The sequence below is a fragment of the Cnephaeus nilssonii genome (genome assembly GCF_951640355.1).
Source record: "Cnephaeus nilssonii genome assembly, chromosome: 15".
Taxonomy (NCBI): domain Eukaryota; kingdom Metazoa; phylum Chordata; class Mammalia; order Chiroptera; family Vespertilionidae; genus Cnephaeus; species Cnephaeus nilssonii.
The window spans coordinates 35082158-35104775 of NC_137086.1; the positions used below are offsets into that span (position 1 = coordinate 35082158).

The 22618-nt window shown below is 38.6% G+C and overlaps 1 protein-coding gene across 5 annotated transcripts in view; it reads right to left on the reverse strand.

Annotated features, from left to right (window-relative positions):
• Positions 1-22618, reverse strand: part of USP34 (ubiquitin specific peptidase 34) — a 239468-nt gene that overhangs the window by 74235 nt on the left and 142615 nt on the right. For all 5 annotated transcript variants that reach the window (XM_079792022.1, XM_079792020.1, XM_079792024.1 and 2 more), the window contains 8 exons: positions 22325-22525; positions 19719-19801; positions 13418-13458; positions 13155-13279; positions 11623-11775; positions 10585-10689; positions 8412-8467; positions 8201-8321 (listed from right to left, as the gene is read on the reverse strand). In XM_079792022.1, coding sequence (XP_079648148.1) covers positions 8201-8321; positions 8412-8467; positions 10585-10689; positions 11623-11775; positions 13155-13279; positions 13418-13458; positions 19719-19801; positions 22325-22525 — 885 coding nt within the window. The remainder of the gene's footprint in view (positions 1-8200; positions 8322-8411; positions 8468-10584; positions 10690-11622; positions 11776-13154; positions 13280-13417; positions 13459-19718; positions 19802-22324; positions 22526-22618) is intronic.

Genomic DNA, 22618 nt, shown 5'->3' on the forward strand with positions numbered 1-22618 from the left:
GCAAAACCTAAAATTATAAGGCTGTTTGCAGAAAATGTTTACTGACTTCTGAACTAAAGTAAAATTCTCAATGAAAATTTTAAAAATTCTTAAATAAAAAAGCAAGACCATTAAAGTAGAAAAGGAACTTTAAATATACTGGAGATAGAGACTATTCTTAAAATTACACCCAAACCAAATACCTTAAACTGCCACTGGCTATCTAAACTGACATTTCAAATTTAACATGTCCAAAATAGAACTCCTGCTTCTGATACACCCACTCTCCCCCCATCCTGTGGAGTCTGAGTTTTCCTCTTCTTTGTAAATGGCATTATCATTCACTTCATTTCTAAGACTTAAAACTGAGGAGTCTCGCTGAAACCGGTTTGGCTCAGTGGATAGAGCGTCGGTCTGCGGACTGAAGCGTCCCAGGTTCGATTACGGTCAAGGGCATGTACACTGGTTGCAGGCACGTCCCCAGTGGGGGATGTGCAGGAGGGAGCTGGTCGATGTTTCTCTCTCATCGACGTTTCTAACTCTCTATCCCTCTCCCTTCCTCTCTTTAAAAAATCAATAAAATATATTTAAAAACAAAAACAAAAAACTGAGGAGTCTCTTTTGATTAACTTCTCTTCCACCTCACAATCTTATCTAAATTTAAGTTTTGTGAGCGCTACCTTCTAAAATATTCCAAATCCAACCACTTTTCACCAGAACCACTGCAAAACTTTCTAACTGGACCCCTGATCCATACACACTCCCTTTCCTAGTTTTCCACGTAGATCTCCATACCTAGAGTATGGTGAAGCCTTTAAAATGTCAATGCAGATCACAACTCTCCTGTACATGTTTCTATAGGTTTCCCATTCTCAACAAAAAATGATGAAAAACTATAGTTTTGACTACATAAACTTAAAACTTTCTCAACAACTACTAATAAACAATAAAACAACTATTATTGAACATTGTTCTGGAAGTTCCAGACAAAATTAGACAAATGAAAGGAAAGCCACAGACAATAGTGCAGTGAAGACCAGAGGTGGGGCGGGAACCAGATGGAGGGGGGCAAAAGGTATGACAGACATCTGTAATACCCTCAACAATAAAAATAAATTTTAAAAACTGGGAAGAGATAAAACTTCAAAGTAAAAAAGTAAATCAATTACTTGCAGATGATAAATTAAAAACAAAAGGAAACTCAATAACAATACTGAGGATTAAAGTGAAGACAGCTGAAAAAAGTCTAAAAACAAGTGAATTTAAGATGGCCTACAACAAATTCATACACAAATAAGTACTGTACATAAACAACTAGTTAGGAAACATCATTGTAGAAAAGATTCCATTTATGATACCAATTATGAAAATAAAATTCCTAGAAATAATCTTAAGAAATGCTTAAAATTCACAATATTCAAATGAAAACCTCAAAGTGAAAAACACAAAGGCTGGTCTTGTATAAATAAGGAGACAGATCCTGTTCTTGTATAGGCAAATTCAATACAATGTCAATTTTTCTATATCAACCTAAATTTAATACAACCCAAATTTTAAAAAGTAACAATTTAAATTTTTGAAAGAATGAGACAAATTGATTCTAAAGTTTACGTGAAAAATAATAGCCAGGAAAATTCTGAGTAATAATAAAGATGGGCCTTCTCTACAAGATACTAATTATACATCTACTAGCGTTCCCGTTGCAGGAAAAATCCTGCAATAGGGTTTCCTGCTGCACTCTACCCCACCCTGCCTGCTCTCCTCCCTTGTCCCCCGCCAGCCCCCCTGCTTTTCTAACTTCTCCGCCAGCCCGCTCTCCTTCCTTCTTCCTTGGCCCCGCCTCCGCTCCTCCCTTCTCCCCGGGCCCGCCTTCTCTGCCAGCCCGCCTACTTTTCCCTTCTCCCCCGGCCCGGCCTCCACTCCTCCCTTGTCCCCCGCCCCTAATTCTCCACCAGCCCGCTCTCCTTCCTTCTCCCCCGGCCCCGCCAACGTTCCCCCCTTCTCCCCCAGCCCGCCTTCTCTGCCAGCCCGCCTGCTTTTCCCTTCTCCCCTGGCCCCGCCTCCGCTCCTCCCTTCTCCACCGCTCCGCCTTACCCGCCAGCCCGCTCTCCTTCCTTCTCCCCCGGGCCCGCCTCCGCTCCTCCCTTCTCCCCTGGCCCCGCCTCCGCTCCTCCCTTCTCCACCGCTCCGCCTTCTCCGCCAGCCCGCTCTCCTTCCTTCTCCCCCGGCCCCGCCTGCTCAACTTCCTTCTCCCCCGGCCCCGCCTCCGCTCCTCCATTCCCCCCCACCCCGGCTTGCTTGCTTCTCTGCAGCTTTGCTCCCTTCTGCAGCTCTTGGCTTCTTTCTATGCTGTTGCGATATGCAAATCAGCCGCCATCTTTGTTGGGATAATTTGCATATTCGTCCTGATTGGTTGGTGGGTGTGGCTTGACTGGTGGGCATGGCTTGGGCGTAGCGAAGGTGCGGTCAATTTGCATATTTGTCTATTATTAGATTAGATGTAATAAGGATATAAGGTTGATGAATGAATGGATGGATAAAGTGAAACAGGAAGTCCAGAAATAAATACAAATAAGAATGCCAGCTTAGAATGATTCTAAAAAGGCATTTCTAATCAGCAATTTAAAAATAAACTAGCCTTGCCCAAGCTGGTTTGGGTGAGTGGAGAGAGTGTCGGCCTGTGAACCAAAGGGTCCCAGGCTTGATTCCGGTCAAGGGCATGTACCTTGGTTGCAGGGTCCTCACCGGTCTGGGCCCTGGTCAGAGCTTGTGCAGGAGGCAATCAATCAATGTTGTTTCTCTCACATTGATGTTTCTCTCTGTCTCTCTCTCTCTTCCACTCTCCATAAAAAATCAATGGAATAATATCCTCGAGTGAGGATTAAGAACAAAAACAAAACAGAACAAACCCTAGCCAGTTATTACAACTGGATAGCTATCTAAAAAAGAAATCAACTCCCCATTTCATTGTTGTCACCTCAATAAATCACTTATAGTACCAAATTAAATGTAAAAACTAAAATAATGAAAGTGTAAGAAAATAGTGTGAATTTTTAAAGTATAATACAAAATCCAAAAGCTATAAAAGATTAGTAAATCTGATTAAATGAAAGTGAACTCTGCTTAGGAAAACAATCAAAACAAAAGCACAATGCATATAAGCCTAACCAATGGACACAGACACCAGGGTGGTGAGCGTATGAGTGGGGAGGTGGGGGGGCAGTGGGGTGATTGAATAAAAAGACACTTATCTTCAACAATAACCAAAGAAATAAAATAAAAGTAGCCCTAGGCTGTTTGGTTCAACGGATAGAGCGTGAGTCTGCGGACTGCAGGATCCTGAGTTTGATTCCAGTCAAGGGAATGTACCTTGGTTGTAGGCTCAATCCCAGGCCCTAGTTAGGGTGCATACAGGAGGCAACTAGTTGATATGTCTCTCTCACATATGTAATACCTTAATCAATAAAGAAACTAAAAAACAAACAAACAAAAAAACAAAAAAGTACTTGCAATTCACATTTCAAAGGAATTTCTTTTATGTAAAAAATTCTACAAATTAGTAAAACAAAAAGAATTATATACATAATAGGAAAATGAGAAAAAGATTTTAACAGATCAGAGAAAAGATAACACCGATAAATGGCTTTCAAACACATGAAAAGAAGCTCAACCTTACCCAGAATTACAAAAATATAAAACTAAATCTTTTTCTCCTCTCACACTGGCATAAGTTAAATATTTGACAGTAAACTAGCTTGGTTAAAAGTGGGGAAAGAGGCACTTGCTCACATACATTGCAGATGGGACCATAAATTGACCCAGCTTCCATAGATGGCAATATGGTTATATCGACAAAAATCTTAAAGATACATACTCTGTGAACCAGCAATTCTAGAATTTTTTTCTACAGATTTCCTAAATGAGGCCGAAACCGGTTTGGCTGAGTAGATAGAGCACTGGCCTGTGGACTGAGAGGTCCCAGGTTCGATTCCGGTCAAGGGCATGTACCTTGGTTGTGGGCACATCCCCAGTGGGGAGTGTGCAGGAGGCAGCTCATCGATGTTTCTCTCTCATAGATGTTTCTAGCTCTCTCTCTCCCTTCCTCTCTGTGAAAAATCAATAAAATATATTTTTTAAAAATACAGATTGCCTAAATGATAGATGTATAAACATCACTTGCAATAGTTTAAGACAATGTTCATCATTTGGAAGGGAGTTAGATATATTACATATATCCAGAAAAAAAATATTATGCAATTGTTAAAAAGAATGAATGCAATTAATTGTTAAAAGATTCTCTAGCCCTAACTGGTTTGGCTCAGTGGACAGAGCGTCGGCCTGTGGATCGAAAGGTCCCAGGTTCGATTCCAGTCAAAGGCATGTACCTTGGTTGTGGGCACATCCCCAGTAGGAGGTGTGCAGGAGGCAACTAATCGATGTTTCTCTCTCATCGATGTTTCTAACTCTCTAGCCCTCTCCCTTCCTCTCTGTAAAAAAATCAATAAAATATATTTTAAAAAAATAAAGATTCTCCACATCAGTATGCATACTGATACGGAGAATCTCTAAGATAGGTGAAAAAAAAGTGAACTATAAAACAGTGTGTTCAAGGTCTTAATATCTGTAGATTTTATTGACTAGTGATTAAAAGCTTGGTCAAGAGTTTGAGTGACCTCATTGAGGCAAGATGCTTAACCTGTCAATGCCTAAGTTTCATCTTCTGTCAAAATGGGGTCTAATAAAAATATCTACCTTTTATAAGGGCTCAAACACTTTGCCTAAGACAACTATTTATATAAATCAATAAACAAAAGAGAGGGGGGAAAAAACACCTGTTCTTAAAAAAAAATATTGAAGAGTAGTAAGACTTTTAGAAATATTTCCTGCACATAAGACAGAAGAGCTGGTATTCTCAAAAGAACTTTTAGAAATACGAAGGGACAATCCTATCCTATATAATAAAAGCCTAGGTAGCATGATGGCTGTGCGCACAGTGGAGTCGGAGCCCGGAGGCCGCTCCATGCTGTGAGGCCTGGGTGGGGGTTCTGTGGCTCTGTGCTGCACAGAGGCGGCCAGTCCCGGCATATCCAATGCTTCACGCAGAGGAGGTGGGTCATGGCAGGGGAGAGCAGTTGGGGGCGATCAGGCCGGCAGGGGAGGGCAGTTGGGGGCAATCAGACCAGCAGGGGAGGGCAGTTGGGGGCAATCAGGCCGGCAGGCAGAAGTGGTTAGGGGCAATCAGCCAGGCAGGCGAGCGGTTAGGAGCCAGAGGTCCCGGATTGTGAGAGGGATCCCAGATTGGAGAGGGTGCAGGCCGGGTTGAGGGACACTCCCCTCCCTGTGCACGAATTTCGTGTACCAGGACTCTAGTACATAAATAAAAAGACACTTATCTTCAACAATAACCAAAGAAATAAAATAAAAGTAGCCCTAGGCTGTTTGGTTCAACGGATAGAGCGTGAGTCTGCGGACTGCAGGATCCTGAGTTTGATTCCAGTCAAGGGAATGTACCTTGGTTGTAGGCTCAATCCCAGGCCCTGGGTAGGGTGCATACAGGAGGCAACTAGTTGATATGTCTCTCTCACATTAATATTTTCTCTCTCTCTCTGCCTCTGCCTCTCCCTTAAACTCTCTCTAAAAATCAAGAAAAAATATCTTCAGTTGAAGATTAACAAAAATAAATAAATAAATAAAAACTAAAGCAACACTGAAACTGGTAAAGATCTAAAAGTCAGGTAACAAATCCTCCTATGTAATAAAAGAGTAATATGCAAATTGACCATCACTCCAACACACAAGATGGCTGTCCCCATGTGGTCAAAGATGGCTACCCCCATGTGGACACAAGATGGCCAGCAGGGGAGGGCAGTTGTGGGCGATCAGGCCAGCAGGGGAGGGCAGTTACGGGCAATCAGGCTGGCAAGGGAGCAGTTCAGCATCAATCAGGCTGGCAGGAGAGTGGTTAGGGGATGATCAGGTTGGCAGGCAGAAGCGGTTAGGGGCAATCAGGAAGGCAGGCAGGCGAGCAGTTGGGAGCCAGCAGTCCTGGATTGTGAGAGGGCAGTCGGACAGCCCTTGAGGGGTCCCAGAGGGTGCAGGCTGGGCTGAAGGACACACACCCCGTTCATAAATTTCATGCACTGGGCCTCTAGTATGGAGATGTTTAGAAACTAACATTATCACATAACAGCAATTTTCAATCTTTTTCATCTCATGACACATATTAACTAATTATTAAAATTCTGTGGCATGTCCTAGCCAGTTTGGCTTAGTGGATAGAGCATCGGCTTGCAGACTGAAAGGTCCCAGGTTCAATTCCAATTAAGGGCACATGCCTGGATTGTGGGCTCGATCTCTTGTGGGATGAGCAGAAGGCAGCCAATCAATGATTTTCATCATTGATGTTTCCATCTCTCTCTTCCTCTCCCTTTCTCTCTGAAATCAATAAAAACATATTTTAAAAAAAAAGTCTGTGGCATACCAAATATATACATATTTTTTGCTGATCTGACAAAAAATAAGTATAATTTTGATTCATTCACACTGTATTACTATTGTTTTGTTGCAAACTGTCATTTTTTATTTGACGGTCTAAGGGAAAAGAGGTAAGTGCCACTGAGTAAATAGTCATGTATTCCATGTTTTAAAAATTATTGTGGCTCACTAGTGTGCTTCTGTGACACACCAGTTGAAAACACCTATCATGTAGTATGGCTGGGGATATAAAAATGATATAGTTTTTTGTAAAGTGATGTATTCTAATTAAAATTAATTAAATTTACTTTAAGAATTTATGTGAGCCCCAACCAGTTTGGCTCAGTGGATAGAGCATTGGTCTGCGGACTCAAGGGTCCCAGGTTTGATTCTGGTCAAGGGCATGTACCTTGGTTTCGGGCTCATACCCAGTAGGGAGTGTGCAGGAGGCAGCTGATCGATGTTTCTCTCTCATCGATGTTTCTAACTCTCTATCCCTCTCCCTTTTTCTCTGTAAAGAATTAATATATTAAAAAAAAAGAAGAAGAATTTATGTGAGCCTGGTTTGGCTCAATGGTTGAGCACATACTTATGTTGTGGGCTTGATTCCCAGAGTGGGGCATGCAGGAGGCGGCTGATCAATGATTCTCTCTCATCACTGACATTTCTCTCTCTCCCCCTCTCCCTTCTTCTCTGAAACCAATAAAATTATATATTTTTTAAAAACATGGAATTATTTCCGTCTTACGTATTTAATTTTTCAAAGGGTATTTTTTTAATGTATTCATTTTTTAAATGAAGAAAACAGATCACAGAATGGTTTTACATAGCATAAATTATATACTTGTGTATTTATTATATACACAGAAAGCGCTGGAAGGCCATCATCAAAGCATCATGGGAAAATGAACTATATAAAGGAATCTTCTCGTTCTACTACCTAAAACTTTTTCCTTTACTTATCATGATGATTTTTGTTTTACAAATTATCAGAAAAATTATTATTTCTATTTAAGAATAATAGTTATATATTGGTTTATAAATAAGACTTCAACCAGTAAGGTTATGAATCAATCAAATTATTCCCACTGGGTATAATGGAAAAATAATGGAAAGACCCAGAAGAAACAGCAAAGGAAGGAACTTTAGGGAATACGGGAAGTAACACAGATTTAACATAGGTAAAAATGTCACTCTAAGCTCATTTCAAGAATTCTTAGTCTATGCTCATGGCAACAATCTTCCAGCCTGTGTTTTCTGACACAATCAATAACCAACTCTTACAGATAATAAGTAACTACTCACTGCAAGAAATGACAGAAGTGCCCATGGAAGAGTGAATAACTCAATCTAAAGAGTAATTAGACATTTGTTAGTTTAGTCATTAAGTGTATCAAATGGATTTTATTTCAAGTGGGCCTTTCAAATATAAAACCAGTAAGACAGGTACTCTATAATGACTAGATGTTAACTCCATTGTGTAAGTTACTAGTCAAAATAATTCCACAAAACTACACCATTAAAGTTTTTCTCTCTATATAGTCATAGAAATTAAAAATTATTTCTGCATTCTAAAAATGAGCCTAAGGTTTATATTTCCAGGGTTCATTTTATTCACAGTTCACTTTTCCTCCCAGCAGTAAAGCTCTAGCAAACTTTACGTTTGCATGTTTAAGGAAATTTTTCATTGCAACAAAAAAAGTTTTAATCATATTTCACACAGATATTTAGATGTCTTAATACCTACCTGTCCTTCCCTTGAAAATTTAAAGGGTGGTTTGTGTTTAATAACACTTGTTGCAAGCCTGAGGAGTCCTGTAAGCCCATCATCTTCTATGTTACCATCTTGATGATCAAGGATCTCCCTGCTACAGAACACACAAGCAAAACAAGATAGTTCACATAATTATGTCCTTTTGTCTCAACAATATAATTGTCAATTTTACAACAAATTTTACCTTCGAATACAGTCAGCCAAATGCCGTGCCAAAGCATCTAAGTCGAGGAGCGTTGTCTTAATATAAAAAGAAAATATAAAATTCAACTATAAATTTTTATATTTAATAATTCAGATTAAAACAACATAAAAAATATTTTCCTTTGAAGTAATAAGAATTTGGTTCTCCTAAATTCATTAATATACCTATTAAATAACTCATATGTGATGTCAAATTAATAATAATATAGTTGTAAACACATCATTGACAGTCCTTCAAAAAAGATACAATGGGCCCTGGCCGGTATGGCTGTTGGTTGGAACATTGTCCCATACACCAATAGGTAGTGGGTTCAATTCCCGGGCAGGGCAATTTTGTGGGTTCAATCCTCAGGCAAGGTGCATGAGGGAGGCAACATATCAATGTTTCTCCCTCTCTCTCTCTCTACAAAAAAATATATACACTGAGTGGTCAGAGTATTATGATCTCTGAACACATAATAATCTGGCCACTCAGTGTATATCCTATATAATAAAAGGCTAATATGCAAATTGCCCCCTCAACCAGCCGGCCAACCGCCTATGTCCCCTCCCCCTGGCCAGACCCCACTCATGCACGAATTCATGCACCAGGCCTCTAATATAAATACACACACACACACACACACACACACACACACACACACACTGAGTGGCCAGATTATTACGCGTTCAGAGATCATAATAATCTGGCCACTCATTGTATATGTTTATGTATATATACATATATATCAATAAAAATTAAAAAAGAAAAAAAAGAATGGAATGTCGGTAACAAATTATGATTGTCACATTTATTGAGAAGATACTAAGGTTTGATGTTGTTTTATTTTTTTTCTTTAACCATTTTATTAAAATATAATTCACATACTGGACAATTCAGGTTTTTTAACACCACCTTTAAACTAGGCTTTAAAAATAAACTTACATACAGTTAAATAATTTTAAAAAGCTTTAATTATCAATATAACTGAGCAAAACATTTTAACAGATTATATAAAATAGAACTAAAAAATAGAATTTAATTTTTTAAAAATATGTTATGATTTTAGAAAAAGAGACAGAAACATAAAAACATTGATGCTGATCAATGGGCTGCCTCCTGCACCCTCCTCTGCTGGGGATAGAGCCCACAACCCAGGCATACCATGTCCTGGAATTGAACCAGGGACCTCTTGGTACACTGGTTGATGCTCAACCACTAAGCCACACAGGCTGGGCTAGAACTTGGTTTGGCACAGTGGATAAGAGTGTCGGCCTGTGGACTAAACAGTCCCGGTTTAGATTCCGGACAAGGGCATGTACCTTTGCTGCAGGCTCCCAGCCCTGGTCAGGGGCATGCAGAAGGCAACCAATCGGTGTGTCTCTCACACACTGGTATTTCTCTGTCTCTCCCTCTCCCTTCCACTCTCTCTAAAAATCAATGGGAAAAAATCCTCGAGTGAGGATTAACCAAAAAAAAAAGAAAAGGAATTCAGATGTAACTGTTTCTTAAAAAGAAGATCAAACACTACAGGGTATTTTAAATGTAAAGCGCATATATTGCACTTTGATCAAAATACATTAAAAAATCAGAGAAAATGTTTCCTAAATATTTAAATGCATTTTGTTTAAGTTGTTTCTCTTTTTTTTTCTGAGATCATTTAGATGCATTTTAGTTTACTAAATTTATAAGAGAAAAAAATAAAAAAACTTTATGTGGCAAATTTGTTTTTAAAATTCTCTTGTTTTAAACATTTGTTTAGATGGAAATATTGTAGTCTACTAATCAGCAAACTCACAGTGTTTCTTTACCTTAAAACAACTTATATTTGAATTGCAATTTTATTTTATATTCAGAACTCCAAATCTACATGCTATTATAGAAAGCTGTATTTAAATTTAAAGTCTAAATTTCACATTCTAAGTAAGATTTTGCATCCAGAAATCTTACTCAAAAGAGACAGGAAACTACTTATATGTAGATACTAGATAAAGCCATTTCAACAAAGATAAAAGTAAAAAGAAGAAAGGAATAGAGTAGAACAGAAAGGTGCAAAGCGAGAAAAATTATAACATTTTCAACTTATTATTGATTAAAATGCTTTAATAAGTTACGAACACATATGTACATAATTCATCTCTATTAACATGATAATGTAGTTTCCTGAACATACCTGACTAGCATCCTTTATATGTATGTTGTCAACTAATTTGCACAACAACCAAAAATACTCTTTGCATCCAGGTTTTAACATTGGTTCTTCTTCATAATCATCTATCTATTAAAAAAATTTTAACTTTGTGAAATCATTTTTCAAAGGAAAGCAACTTAAAATTACAATATATTTAAGAAACTAGACTATGAAAAGAATTAAATCCTAATACAAACTAAACAGTAATAAGAACTTAACAAAAAAATGAAGACAACACTCCTATTTTCTATAAAATTAGAATAACTAAGAACATAGTGAATGAGAAAACTCAGAATAACATTACTCTCAAATTATTTAACAGTACAACCTACTTGAAAAAGATATGAATGTATAATGCTAAATAATGTGATATAAATTAAGAATTCAATGAAAATGTGGGAATACAAGAAACCTACAGAACATGAGTATATATAAAGCTACCCACATGCAATGGTCTATTATAACTTTGAAATCTGAAAAATAAAGAACACATCATATTTCTTACATAGTCGATGATAGGTTAATATGGTGGAGGAAAAGTAAATCCTACAATACAACATATTTCTGGGATTAGTAAAATTTACTTACTAATGGGCTCAGGATTTATTATGTGGTAGAGGTTTTTACAAGGCTAATATATACATTGGAAAGGGAAAGAAATAGGAAATTCAGAATATCCTAATAATAAAACCCTATGTGACTAAATGAGATGATAGCTACATTTATGATGTTTCTGTTATTCAACTTACTAACACAGGCCCCAAAATATAGTAAGAACAAATGTTATTCCCAAAACAGAATATCCATGAGAGATCCCCTAGAGCTGAAATCAAAACAAACAGATTCTACTCCTAGGTGTAACATGGTCACAATGCTGTCACTTTAAGAACTTGTAACTATTATTACCTAGGTAATAAACTATATATAGTAAACAAGGACTCAAAATTACTGCAATATAATAAAATTGGGCAAAGGAAACTGCAAAAATAGATACCACTCCTGAACACAGTAAAATCTTACCCTGATAGGTTTGAGCGCTTGAGCATCAGGAAGAAATTTCAACAATGTTGAGGCAGCCAATAGCAGAAAAGAGCGATTGATTGAGTCACCTCCATCCAGCCCTGATAGGGATAACTTATAAAGACCATTGCAAGACTCATGACGGACTGCAGTCTAAATGAAAATACAAGTTCCAAAAACAATCTGAATTAGTATTAAACAGTTAATATTAGGGTTAATATGTTGGCAGAAATGACGTTAGGTGACTTCTTTAGTAACATATTTTAAAATGCAATGTTCTGATCAAATATTCATGCATATAAATAATATCTGATCAAATAAAGTATCCCAACGTACATAGTAATATGTAAAAACATATCTGAGAAATCCTAAATATGTCCATAAAGTAAAACCAAATAAACACAATAATAGACAAATACAAAGGGGATTGAGGAGAAAATATACATATTAATTTACGTACAAGATTAAGTAACAGGATAAAATATTTTCATAACAGGTAGCAATTTAGAAAACACTTAAACTAGAATATTTTACATATTCTAAGGGACTTGCCCAAACACCACAATGGTTCTTTGGGACAGAACCAGAACAAAAACACATATTCATCAATTCAGAGTACAGTTTTATACAGTACTGTCTAAAAAAGATGTGATTGTGGTGGCTAAGTGATAGTCACAGTGTGTTTCTACTATTTCATTTAGGAATATGGTGTGAGTAATATCAAAGATATAGTTAGTGAAAATTATACTGTCCTCCTCAGTGTCAATAATGGAATCAAAAGAAAATATATTTAACTTATTTTTAGTCTCTGTTGCATCTAAGATACACTCTAATTAAATAGAAAAAAAACAAGTAAAAACTTCTCTAAAACATAAATGACCACAATAAATGCTAAATGACCACAATAAATGCTCACCTCCCCCTGCCCCAGAAAAGAGCAATTTTTTAAAAAAGCAAAATAACCTGTAAAGAAGTATTTCAGAAAAAGACAAATATGAGTGCTATTGAATATGTAACATTCACACTTAAGTATACATAGTTCAAAACATTCTAGATCTTTCAGATAATGTGATATATTTGTGGGATCATGTCCATTTGTTTCCATTAGTTTTTTTTAATTATCAACTAGAGGCCCAGTGCATGAATTCGTGCATGGGTGGGGTTCCTCAGCCTGGCCAGCGAACAGGGCTGATCAGGGCCATGTCGCCCAGTCCCGATCGGGGCTGATGGCTGCTGGCCAGCTGGGGAGGGACAGAGGGAGGTTGGCCAGCCAGGGAGGAACCATGGGAGGGCTCTAGGGCATGTCCAGCCCTCTTGCTCAGTCCCGATCGGCCACACCCCAGCAGCAAGCTAACCTACCTGTCATAGCATCTGGCCCCTTGGTGGACAGTGCATGTCATAGCGACTGGTTGAGTGGTCAACCGAATGGTCGACTGATCAGTCAGACACTTAGCACATTACGCTTTTATTATATAGGATGTTAACAATATGAAAAAGTAAAGAGTAACTGCTAATCTTCATTGTTATCTTACCTCAGGAATAAGGAGGGTCAATTTCTTTAGCCAATCTTGTAAATGATCACTATCAGCAAGGCTAGATTTCACTAAAGAACAGCAATGAGCCCAACTCACCAAGAGCCACATTGAATAATGTGAAACTAAAGAAAAAGTAGGAAAAAAATACAATTATAAGGGCTTGGTACTGTAAAGAAAACAATGTTCATAAAAGATATATATAAATTTATCTAGTTATCTAAATTTTTACTTCTTAAAAATTAACTTTCTTGAATCCTTACCTTCATGTCTAGACCTGTGATCAGACTGAGCTTTCAAAACTCTGCAAGTAAAAACACACCACCACCAATTAAATTCCATAATGAATTAAAAATAACTTAGTTAAAAGTATATACAACTTTTCCCCTAAAAAACATTAGATTTTAGAAAGCTACTTTTGTTTTTTTCTATGACTCTTCTCTTTTATTTTAAAATTCACTGGTAAAATCTTATACCAAACAAATGGATGTTCAGACTTAATAAAATTTGAGTGAAACCAATATTGACTGAAATAAGTAAACCCTCAACCAAATGCTCATGGTTGAGTTACTAAAGAGAAAGGTCACAATGGTTTAGTCTAAACTTTAGACTCCTTAAAAGAAAAATCATACATTGACATAAAATGACCTTCCTTTGACAAGAAAAAAAAATTCTGAGAAGTACTAAATTAAATTATAGCAGGCCAGAGAGTGAGACAGAGAGACAAGAGTATTCAACCAGTTAATTAAAGTCTGTGAGCCAACTAACAATAGACTGCTCACATTCCTGAATGCATGAAGGAGCTTTGAAGCAACTCCTAGAGCAATCACCAGAAGCCATCACAATCTGCTTACGCATGAACTTTCAGGACCTTGCCTACAACCAATCAAAAGTAGTAAACATTTCTTCCTCAGGGACTATGCACCTATCCTAGAACTGCCCCTGCTTTACCTTCCCCCTTAACTTAGCCAATGTAAATTCTTTCAAAACAACTTACATCTTTCTCCATAATATACAAAGAGCCCATCAACTCCAGAATGGGGGACATGTAGTCTACTCCATCTAGCCACCATCTGCTGCTGGTGGTTTAGACTTCATGCCTCAGGACTTAGTCCTTTTCTGGCTAGCATTTAGCTCAACAAACCCTTTCAAAAAAGCTTTCAGCCATGAAAGGTTCTGTTTGTTAATGCCAGTTTCTAGCATGAATAGTTAAAAGCAAATTACTAAAAAGTAGAGAAAGCTAATTTAATTTAATTTCATCTTTATTTTCCCTAATACTTTTAGGTAACTTCAATGGAAAATGTATTACTTCGCCCGGCTGGTATAGCTCAGTGGTTTAGCGTCGACCTATGGGACCTATGAACCAGGAGGTGATCACGGTTCAATTCCCAGTCAGAGCACATGCCCCGGTTGTGGGCTGGATCCCCAGTAGGGGGCATGCAGGAGGCAACCGATCAATGATTCTCTCTCATAATTGATGTTTCAATCTCTCTCTCCCTCTCCTTTCTCTAAAATCAATAAAAATATTTAAAAAGAAAATGTATTACTTCAGTTTCAAGAAAACTAATTAAAATTTTTATTTTAACAAGATTAAATATAGATTGCCTTATAAACTTTTAAAAAGTCACGAATCTTGAGCATTCCCACTTTGTTATAAATTCACAGAATACCTTTCAAAATCCCCAAAAGCAAGGCTCACCCATATTACTGATTTAAAGGAAAAGGTACTAAGAAGTAAAAACTTTATAAATCAAGTATTAATATTAAACATACTATAAACATATTGTTAACTTTACCAGAGCAGCTTACCCACCTATCTTTTAAATTTATAGCATTAAATGATTTTTTATAATACAAGCGAAAAGTGTTCTAACTGCTTTAATTGATGTAAACCTCCTAGCACCTTATGAATGGAGGGTTAGAGCCTATGAAAAGATAATGGTGCAGAAATAGGAGCTGAGAAATCACAGGGATGAAGTGTGGGAGTGGGTAGTGGGCAAGAGCTCAATTGCAAAGATTTTAATGATTTTTTTAAGATGGAACTACTGGTCCTGGCTGGGTAGCTCAGTTGGTTAGAGCATCATCCAAATTCACCAAGGTTGTGGGTTTGGTCCCTAGCTAGACAAGGCACATACTAGCAACCAATGAATGCATAAATAAATAGAACAACAAATTGATGTCTCTCTCTAAAATAAAATAAAAAATAAAATAAAAATGGAACTCCTAGAATGAAAACAAGAATTGCCACAGAGAGAACCAGCAGCAACACCTGGTATCAAATCTGCATATTTATTTTTCATTGCATGAGGTTAACAGAGTCAAGTGAACAAAAAGTAGACTAAAGCAGTCATTGAATTGCCTTAACTCAATGTATTGTAGTGTGTAAATACTGAGGTACAGTGTGTATTAGAGGACAAGGAGGAAGAGTTAAATATTTAGCTGAGAGTAATTGGTGGTTGGGGTATAAAATGTATCCTACCTAATAAAAGGGAAGTATGCAAATAACCATCACTCTGCTACGCCCACGATTGGGCAGGTGGGAGGCTGGGGGCGGGACTCGGGGTGGCTTCACTGGTGGCAGAACTCAGGGTGGCCGATTGCGTGGCTGCCGGTACCAGTTTTCCGCCAGCACCAGTTTTCCTCTGGCCACCCACCAATCGGAGCACTGGCAGGAGGCGCTCTGATCGGCAGGTGGCCAGAGGAAAACTGGTGCCGGCAGCCAGGTGAAGGAAGGTCCATGTTACAGCATTTTCTTCATTTCCCCATGTTACCCATTCATAAGTTTTATAAACTATGAGGTAAGGTACCTGCCACTGAAAATATAATGGTGAGCAAAATCAGATTTAGTTTATATAGTACTTACCCCCAGTCTAATGTGGTACAGCAGATATTGATCAAGGAATGAATGTGAATTAAATTGGGACAGACACTAAAGCAAAGTACATTAAGAAAGAAAGAATCTTAGGTCCTGGCCAATGTGGCTCAGTTGGTTGGAGCATCGTCCCGTATACCGAAGGCTGCAGGTTTGATTCTTGATCAGGGCACATACCTAGGCTGTAGGTTCAATCCCCTGTCGGGGTGTGCACAGGAGTCATAACCAATCAGTCTCTCTCTCTCCCTTTCTCTCCACTCCCCATGTATTTAGTCAGCAAATACAATATTTTAATTGGGGAGGAGGAGAGAATTTGTACATTTAAAAAAATTTTTTCCAACGTAGCTCCAATACATGGGATCATATTACATGTCTTAACTATCCTCTCTAATAAAATTGTAATATGCAAATTAACCATCACCCCGCTACATAAGCCACGCCCACCAGCCAATCAGGGCGAGCATGCAAATTAACCCCAATACAAGATGGCTACAGCCACAGAGAGCAAGGTTTCCCAGGTAACAGAGGAAGCCAAGCTTTCCATAGCCGTTGCAGGCCTAAGCCTCCACTCAAGCTACAAAGTTTCAATTATAGAAGGTAAACAAATTGAAACAAATGGCGGCAGAATGGAGCTTGAGAGAGCAGGCCAGGGTTGCCGGCGGCAACAGGGGAAGCAAAGCTTTCCGCACACCCTGGCCAGGCCCACCCCTTAAGGCAACAAAGTTTCAATTGTAGAAGGTGAATTAACTGCCACAGAAATGGCTGCCGCCCCAGAAATGGCTGCCGCCCCAGGCTACAAAGTTTCAATTGTAGAAGGAAAATAAATTCCAGATACCAGGGCCTCCCCTTGGGTTGCCAGGGGGCGTGGCCAGCCTGCAAACCACCATAGGCCCCTCGCTCAGGCCGCCCCAAGCCCCAAGGGAACCCCCACCCTTATCAGTGACACCCTTCAGGGCAAACCAGCTGGCCCCCACCCGTGCACCAGGCCTCTACCCTATCTAATAAAAGAATAATATAGATTGATCATCACTGCAACACACAATATAGCTGCCCCCATGTGGACACAAGATGGCCACCACAAGATGGCCAGCAGGAGAGGGCAATTGGGAGGCACCCGGTCTGCAAGGGAGGGCAGTTGTGAGGGACCAGGCCTGCAAGGGAGGGCAGTTGCGAGGGACCAGGCTTGCAAGGGAGGGCAGTTGGAGGTGATCAACCCTGCAGGAGAGGGCAGTTAGGGGTGACCAGGCTGGCAGAGGAGGGAAGTTGGGGGCAAACAGCCTGGCAGGGGAGCAGTTAAGCATCAACCAGGCTGGCAGCAGAGTGGTTAGGGGCAATCAGGAAGGCAGGCAGGCAAGCAGTTGGGAGCCAGCAGTCCTGGATTGTGAGAGGGATGTCCGACTGCCCGTTTAGGCCCGATCCCACCAGGATCGGGCCTAAACGGGCAGTCGGACATCCCTCCAGGAGTCCCAGATTGGAGAGGGTACAGGCTGGGCTGAGGGACAACCCCCTGCCGTGCACGAATTTCGTGCACCGGGCTTCTAGTATTCTTATAAACACATTTCCAGCTCTAGCCAGAGGGCGGAGAAGCAAGGAAACACTGGTAGCAATGAGTAGACCAAGCACCCATACTTTTGAGGTTCCCTACCAACTTTAAGGCTTCTTAAAGAAAATGGCTGATTCTAGAACTGAGGCAAGGAAACTACAAGCCTGGAAGATCTTATAGTAACAGGGAAGAAAAAGGATTCCTCCCCTCCACACAAAATAAAGTGATATGTCAAGACACATCAACAAGCCTAATGAGGCTAACTCAGGTATAATTTTAGTAAAGAGAATAGTAATAGTAATGAATTACAACATGTTTTGAATGAAAAAAATCCAAACTGGTAATAAATAAAAGGAAAGAAGAGAAAGCACTTCCTCACAATAAAATGTCAATTAATATACATAAAAGGAATGTTAAGAGAGAGAGAGAGAGAGAGAGAGAGAGAGCGAGCGAGCACGCGCGCACTGGGTCTCCTCTCAAATGTACCCCAACTGGGAATTGAACCCACAATCTAGGTATGTACCCTGACCACAAATCAATCCCACAACCTTTTGGTGTATAGGAAAATGCTTCAACCAACTGAACCACCTGGCAAGGGCTATACTAATATTTTTAATTCAGGCAAGAATCATCACTGAATGCTAAAAAAAAAACACACAAAAAAAATCAATGAATGAAAATTTTATTAGGAGCTGGAAATTTATGCAATTGCAAAATATCTTCCAACAGTATACTTTTAATTACAAAGAAAAAAATCAGAAACATTGTAGAAAAACCTAAAGGAAACTAGATTAATCAATCAAAATTAATACCACTAACAATGGACAAACTGACATCACCAGGATATACTGGGAAGATTATTATTTATGGAGTATTCCTGCTAAAATATATAATCTGAATCTAATCATGAGGAACAATCAGGAAAACCTAGATCGAAAGGTGCATTATAAAAGAATTGGCCTGTACTATTCAGAAATGTCAATATCATCAAAGAAAGGCTAAGAAAGTATCAGTGATTAAAGGAAATGAAATAAATATGACAACTAAATGCAACAGTAGTACGGTGGTTCTAATGAGACAATTTGAGTACCAACTGTATACTAGATAATATTTTCTAAATTTATTTTACACTAGTAGATAAGAAAATGTCCTTGGTCTTAGGAGATAAAAATGAAAGTATTTATGAGTAAACTAGAAGCCCAGCGTGCAAAATTGTGCGGCCCCGCCCACCTGCTCGCCAGCCTTGCTGTGATCCCAGTCTGTGGGCCACGCCGCATGAGTGGCTCCGGGTCAGGGGGAGGGACCGAGAGGTGCTCCATGCACCTCCTGGTGACCAGTCTTTGGTTGTTACTGCGTTACGGCCGTTTGCTTTTTATAATATAGACTAGAGGCCCGGTGCACAAAATTCGTGCTGGGGGGGGGGCGGGTTTCCCTCAACCCGGCCTGCACCCTCTCAAATCCGGGACCCCTCGGGGGATGCCCAGCTACCTCTCGCAATCTGGGACCACTGGCTCCTAACCACTCGCCTGCTTGCCTGCCTGATCACCCCTAACCACCTCTGCCTGGCCTGCCTGATCACCTGTAACTGCTCCCCTGCTGGTCTGATCACCCCTAACCGCCTCTGCCTTGCCCCACACCAGGGACCCAGGATTCCCTTCTCCAGCCAGTTGCAGGCACCCAGGACCTGGGCTTCCCTCCCTCTGGCTGGCCGCAGCCACAGGGGACCGTAGGTGGAAGACTTTGCCCAGGCCGCAACCGCAGGCGCCCGGGATTGTGGGGCAGGCGGCTTGTCCCTCTCCCAGGCCGGGCAGCAGGCACAGTCACTGGCGCCCGGGACCGCGGGGCGGGAGGCTTGTCTCTCTCCCGGGCCGCAGCCTGGCTGGTCCCCATTCCTCTCGTGAGCTACTCTCAAAGATTCAGAACAATATGTAGATGAATGTGTTCACACAGACACACACTGATATACACACTCATGATTATGTGATAAAATTGGCAAAATGTTAATAATATACAAATCTAAATAAGCAGTATGGGAGTTCATAAAAACACCCTAAAATTTTTCTAAGTATTAAATGTTTTCAAAATAAAGCTTTAAAACACTATATTCTTATCACAAATGCATACATAAATTATGTTAAAAAAATCATACCTAGGAGCCAGATTATCATAGGTATAAGCAACAGACATAAGTCGCTGAATCAAGCTGGTTCCTTGCACAAGAACAAGAAATACCTTTAAAACAAAACAAAAAATTTAAAAAACATCTTTAAATACACTAAAAACAACAACAACAACAAAAAACCCATGCAACTACATTTTTTACCTAAGACTCCAAATTATGTTAAACTTTTTTATGACAAGGAGGATCTTAGAATGGCCATTTGAAAATACTGTAAAGATATCAAATATTAGAAAACCAGCAACTTTAACAAGAATTATTCAAAATTTAGAAATACACAAGTAAAACTATTTTTTATATTTGCTCCACAGATTATCTGCATGTCAGAGAAAAATACTATATATCACACACTGGTGGATTTTTGTGGCATAGGTAAAGAATTAAACATTTTCTACTCTTGAAACAAGGAAAAAGAAGTTAAGCAACAGCAGATTCCTCAACAATCCTGAAATGAATATAGCAAGGCAATATAATACACCAGGGATATACAGCATGGATTTTCGATTAAAAATTCTTAGGTTCAATGTTGAGTTTGCTGACTTTCAAGCTGCCTTGACTCTAATAAATACTTAATTTCTAAATTCTAGCTCTTCATCCAAATAATAAGAAAAAATAATAATTTGCTAACTTAATTAAAAAATTATTTAATCTCTTCTGTAGGTCAGAGCTCATTCTGGGCACTTATTTTATAAGATACTGTTCCCATCCTGGAGATGTTAGACAAGTGCAGCAGATAACATAGAGAGCACTGTAACACAAGTATATATATGTCAAATGTGCAAAACCTGTCCCTGGCAAAATCAGGAAAGCTTCAAGAAAAACTACGTTTAGGTAGGAATATAAAAGTTCAATCTGGAATTTCAATCTTCGTAAAGGCTATTAAAGAGAACAAATACAAAGAATTTCTTACTATCTACAGTGTACCAAAATTGGATGGCTTTGTCTCCAGAATTAGTGTTAACAAGAATTTTTGTTCCCAAACAGCTTAGATTTACATACTAAGTTCTAATTATTATGATGAATAAACAGTAAATTATATATGGTATGTACCTTTTGTAAACTACGGAAACCTAACCCTGGCATGTGCATAGAAAAAAAAAAAAAACACGCTAAAAAATAATGCTATTAATGGCTGTCACCTATGACTAAGGAGTTCACTTGTATATTCAGAACTATTTTCACTAAGAATGTACTTTCATATATTTTTTAGAAAACAAGCCAATTCTTACAGCCTGGGTGGAAGTGGCCAAAGTAGGATAAAGGGAAACATCTATAATAGTGTCAATAAAAGGTAAAAAAAAATAAAAAACAAGCCAATTCTTTTTAAAATTCTATATATGTACCTATATTTATATATTATTAATATCTCAAGAGGAAATCGCTACTAAGTGTCAAAAGAATTTAAATTATTTAGTGAGTTGATGGGAAAAAGCACATTCAATCTGAGCTTTTTATATTATAACCTGGAAATATTAGCATAGACAATTTTTCCCATTTAAACCTGGAATACTAACTTTGATCATTTTCCCCTTTTAATCTCTCCAAATTCCAGGGAAATATGCTTTATTTTTCCATTTATACCAGCAGTTTCCAACCTATAACTACCACCATATTTTTCTATCAGTAACAAACTCATTACTCTGTTTTTTTCTTGGGCAGGTACAAAATGAGGCACCAGTCACAAAAGATTACAAAATGAGAAAGATTTCACTAAAAACTCATCTTCATCTCTTCCCCACTTCCCAGACCACTGGTGAAGACATTGGAAAGGCAAATATATGATCACGTGAACAAAAATAATTCTACTTTTACTGCTGGTTATTGTGCCATTTTCTTCAGCTCTATGCATTTTATATACATGCTCTGCAATCCTAGGGTTGGTACATAACAAATCAAATTCTTTCTTGCCAGCCGACTTCCAATTAGGTTCTGTAAATCTGAGACACTATAAATTATTTCCTTGTGGGATTTTTATTTTTATTTTTAGCAATGGTCCAGAGTATTTCACCCAGAAAAGGCAGTTGGTTTTAGCAGCAGTAGCATAACCCCTATCTTGAGAGGCCTAAACCCCAGTTCAACAGTATTTTTATTCTATAAGCTTATTTCTGAAAACCCCAACCTATTCCTCCCATATGTTCTGAAAACCCTATGAGCAGCAAATGGTTACTTGTCTAGATTACCTCAACATTTCTCTTTTGTATGTTCAGTCCTCGAACACATACAAATAAAACAAATTCTCTATTTTAAATTTCTTCTGTTGAAAAATCTAATGTGGTTTGCTTTCCTGAATGGACCCTAATACACTCAGTATATATATTACTGAATACCAATAACATTAACATTAAAATGCCATATAACTCATTCCTGCATTTTGGATGAGGAACTAAGCATCATAATTACTTCTGCATTAAAATAAAGGCATCACTTCAAATGGTAAGTCATACTGTGGTATTGTAGAATAGCATTTCTTATGCATTAGTGTTTTACACCATTTTGTTAAAACAAAAATACATAAGCTCTCTTAAAACATAAATAGAACTCATTACTACAATTTAATGATAACTTCTGAACTTTACCTCTGTTAATCTTGGTATATGAAGACCTTTGGCATGATCACCAGCGGCCTTTCTTGATTTGCCAGGCCAAGTTCTTTTCCTATGGCTTTCTGCTATACCAGACCAGGCAAAGACATCATGATAAGCTAAATCCAAATCAGATGGATCTACTGCAAACTGGCATATTAACTTCAGCAAGCAAGCAAGACAATCAAGCTGCCACTGTGGGTAAGAAAAAAAATGTCATTTCCCTATTTTAATTAACTTCATATGGCTACTATAAAACTTAAAATGAAAGGCTAGAAAATAAAAATA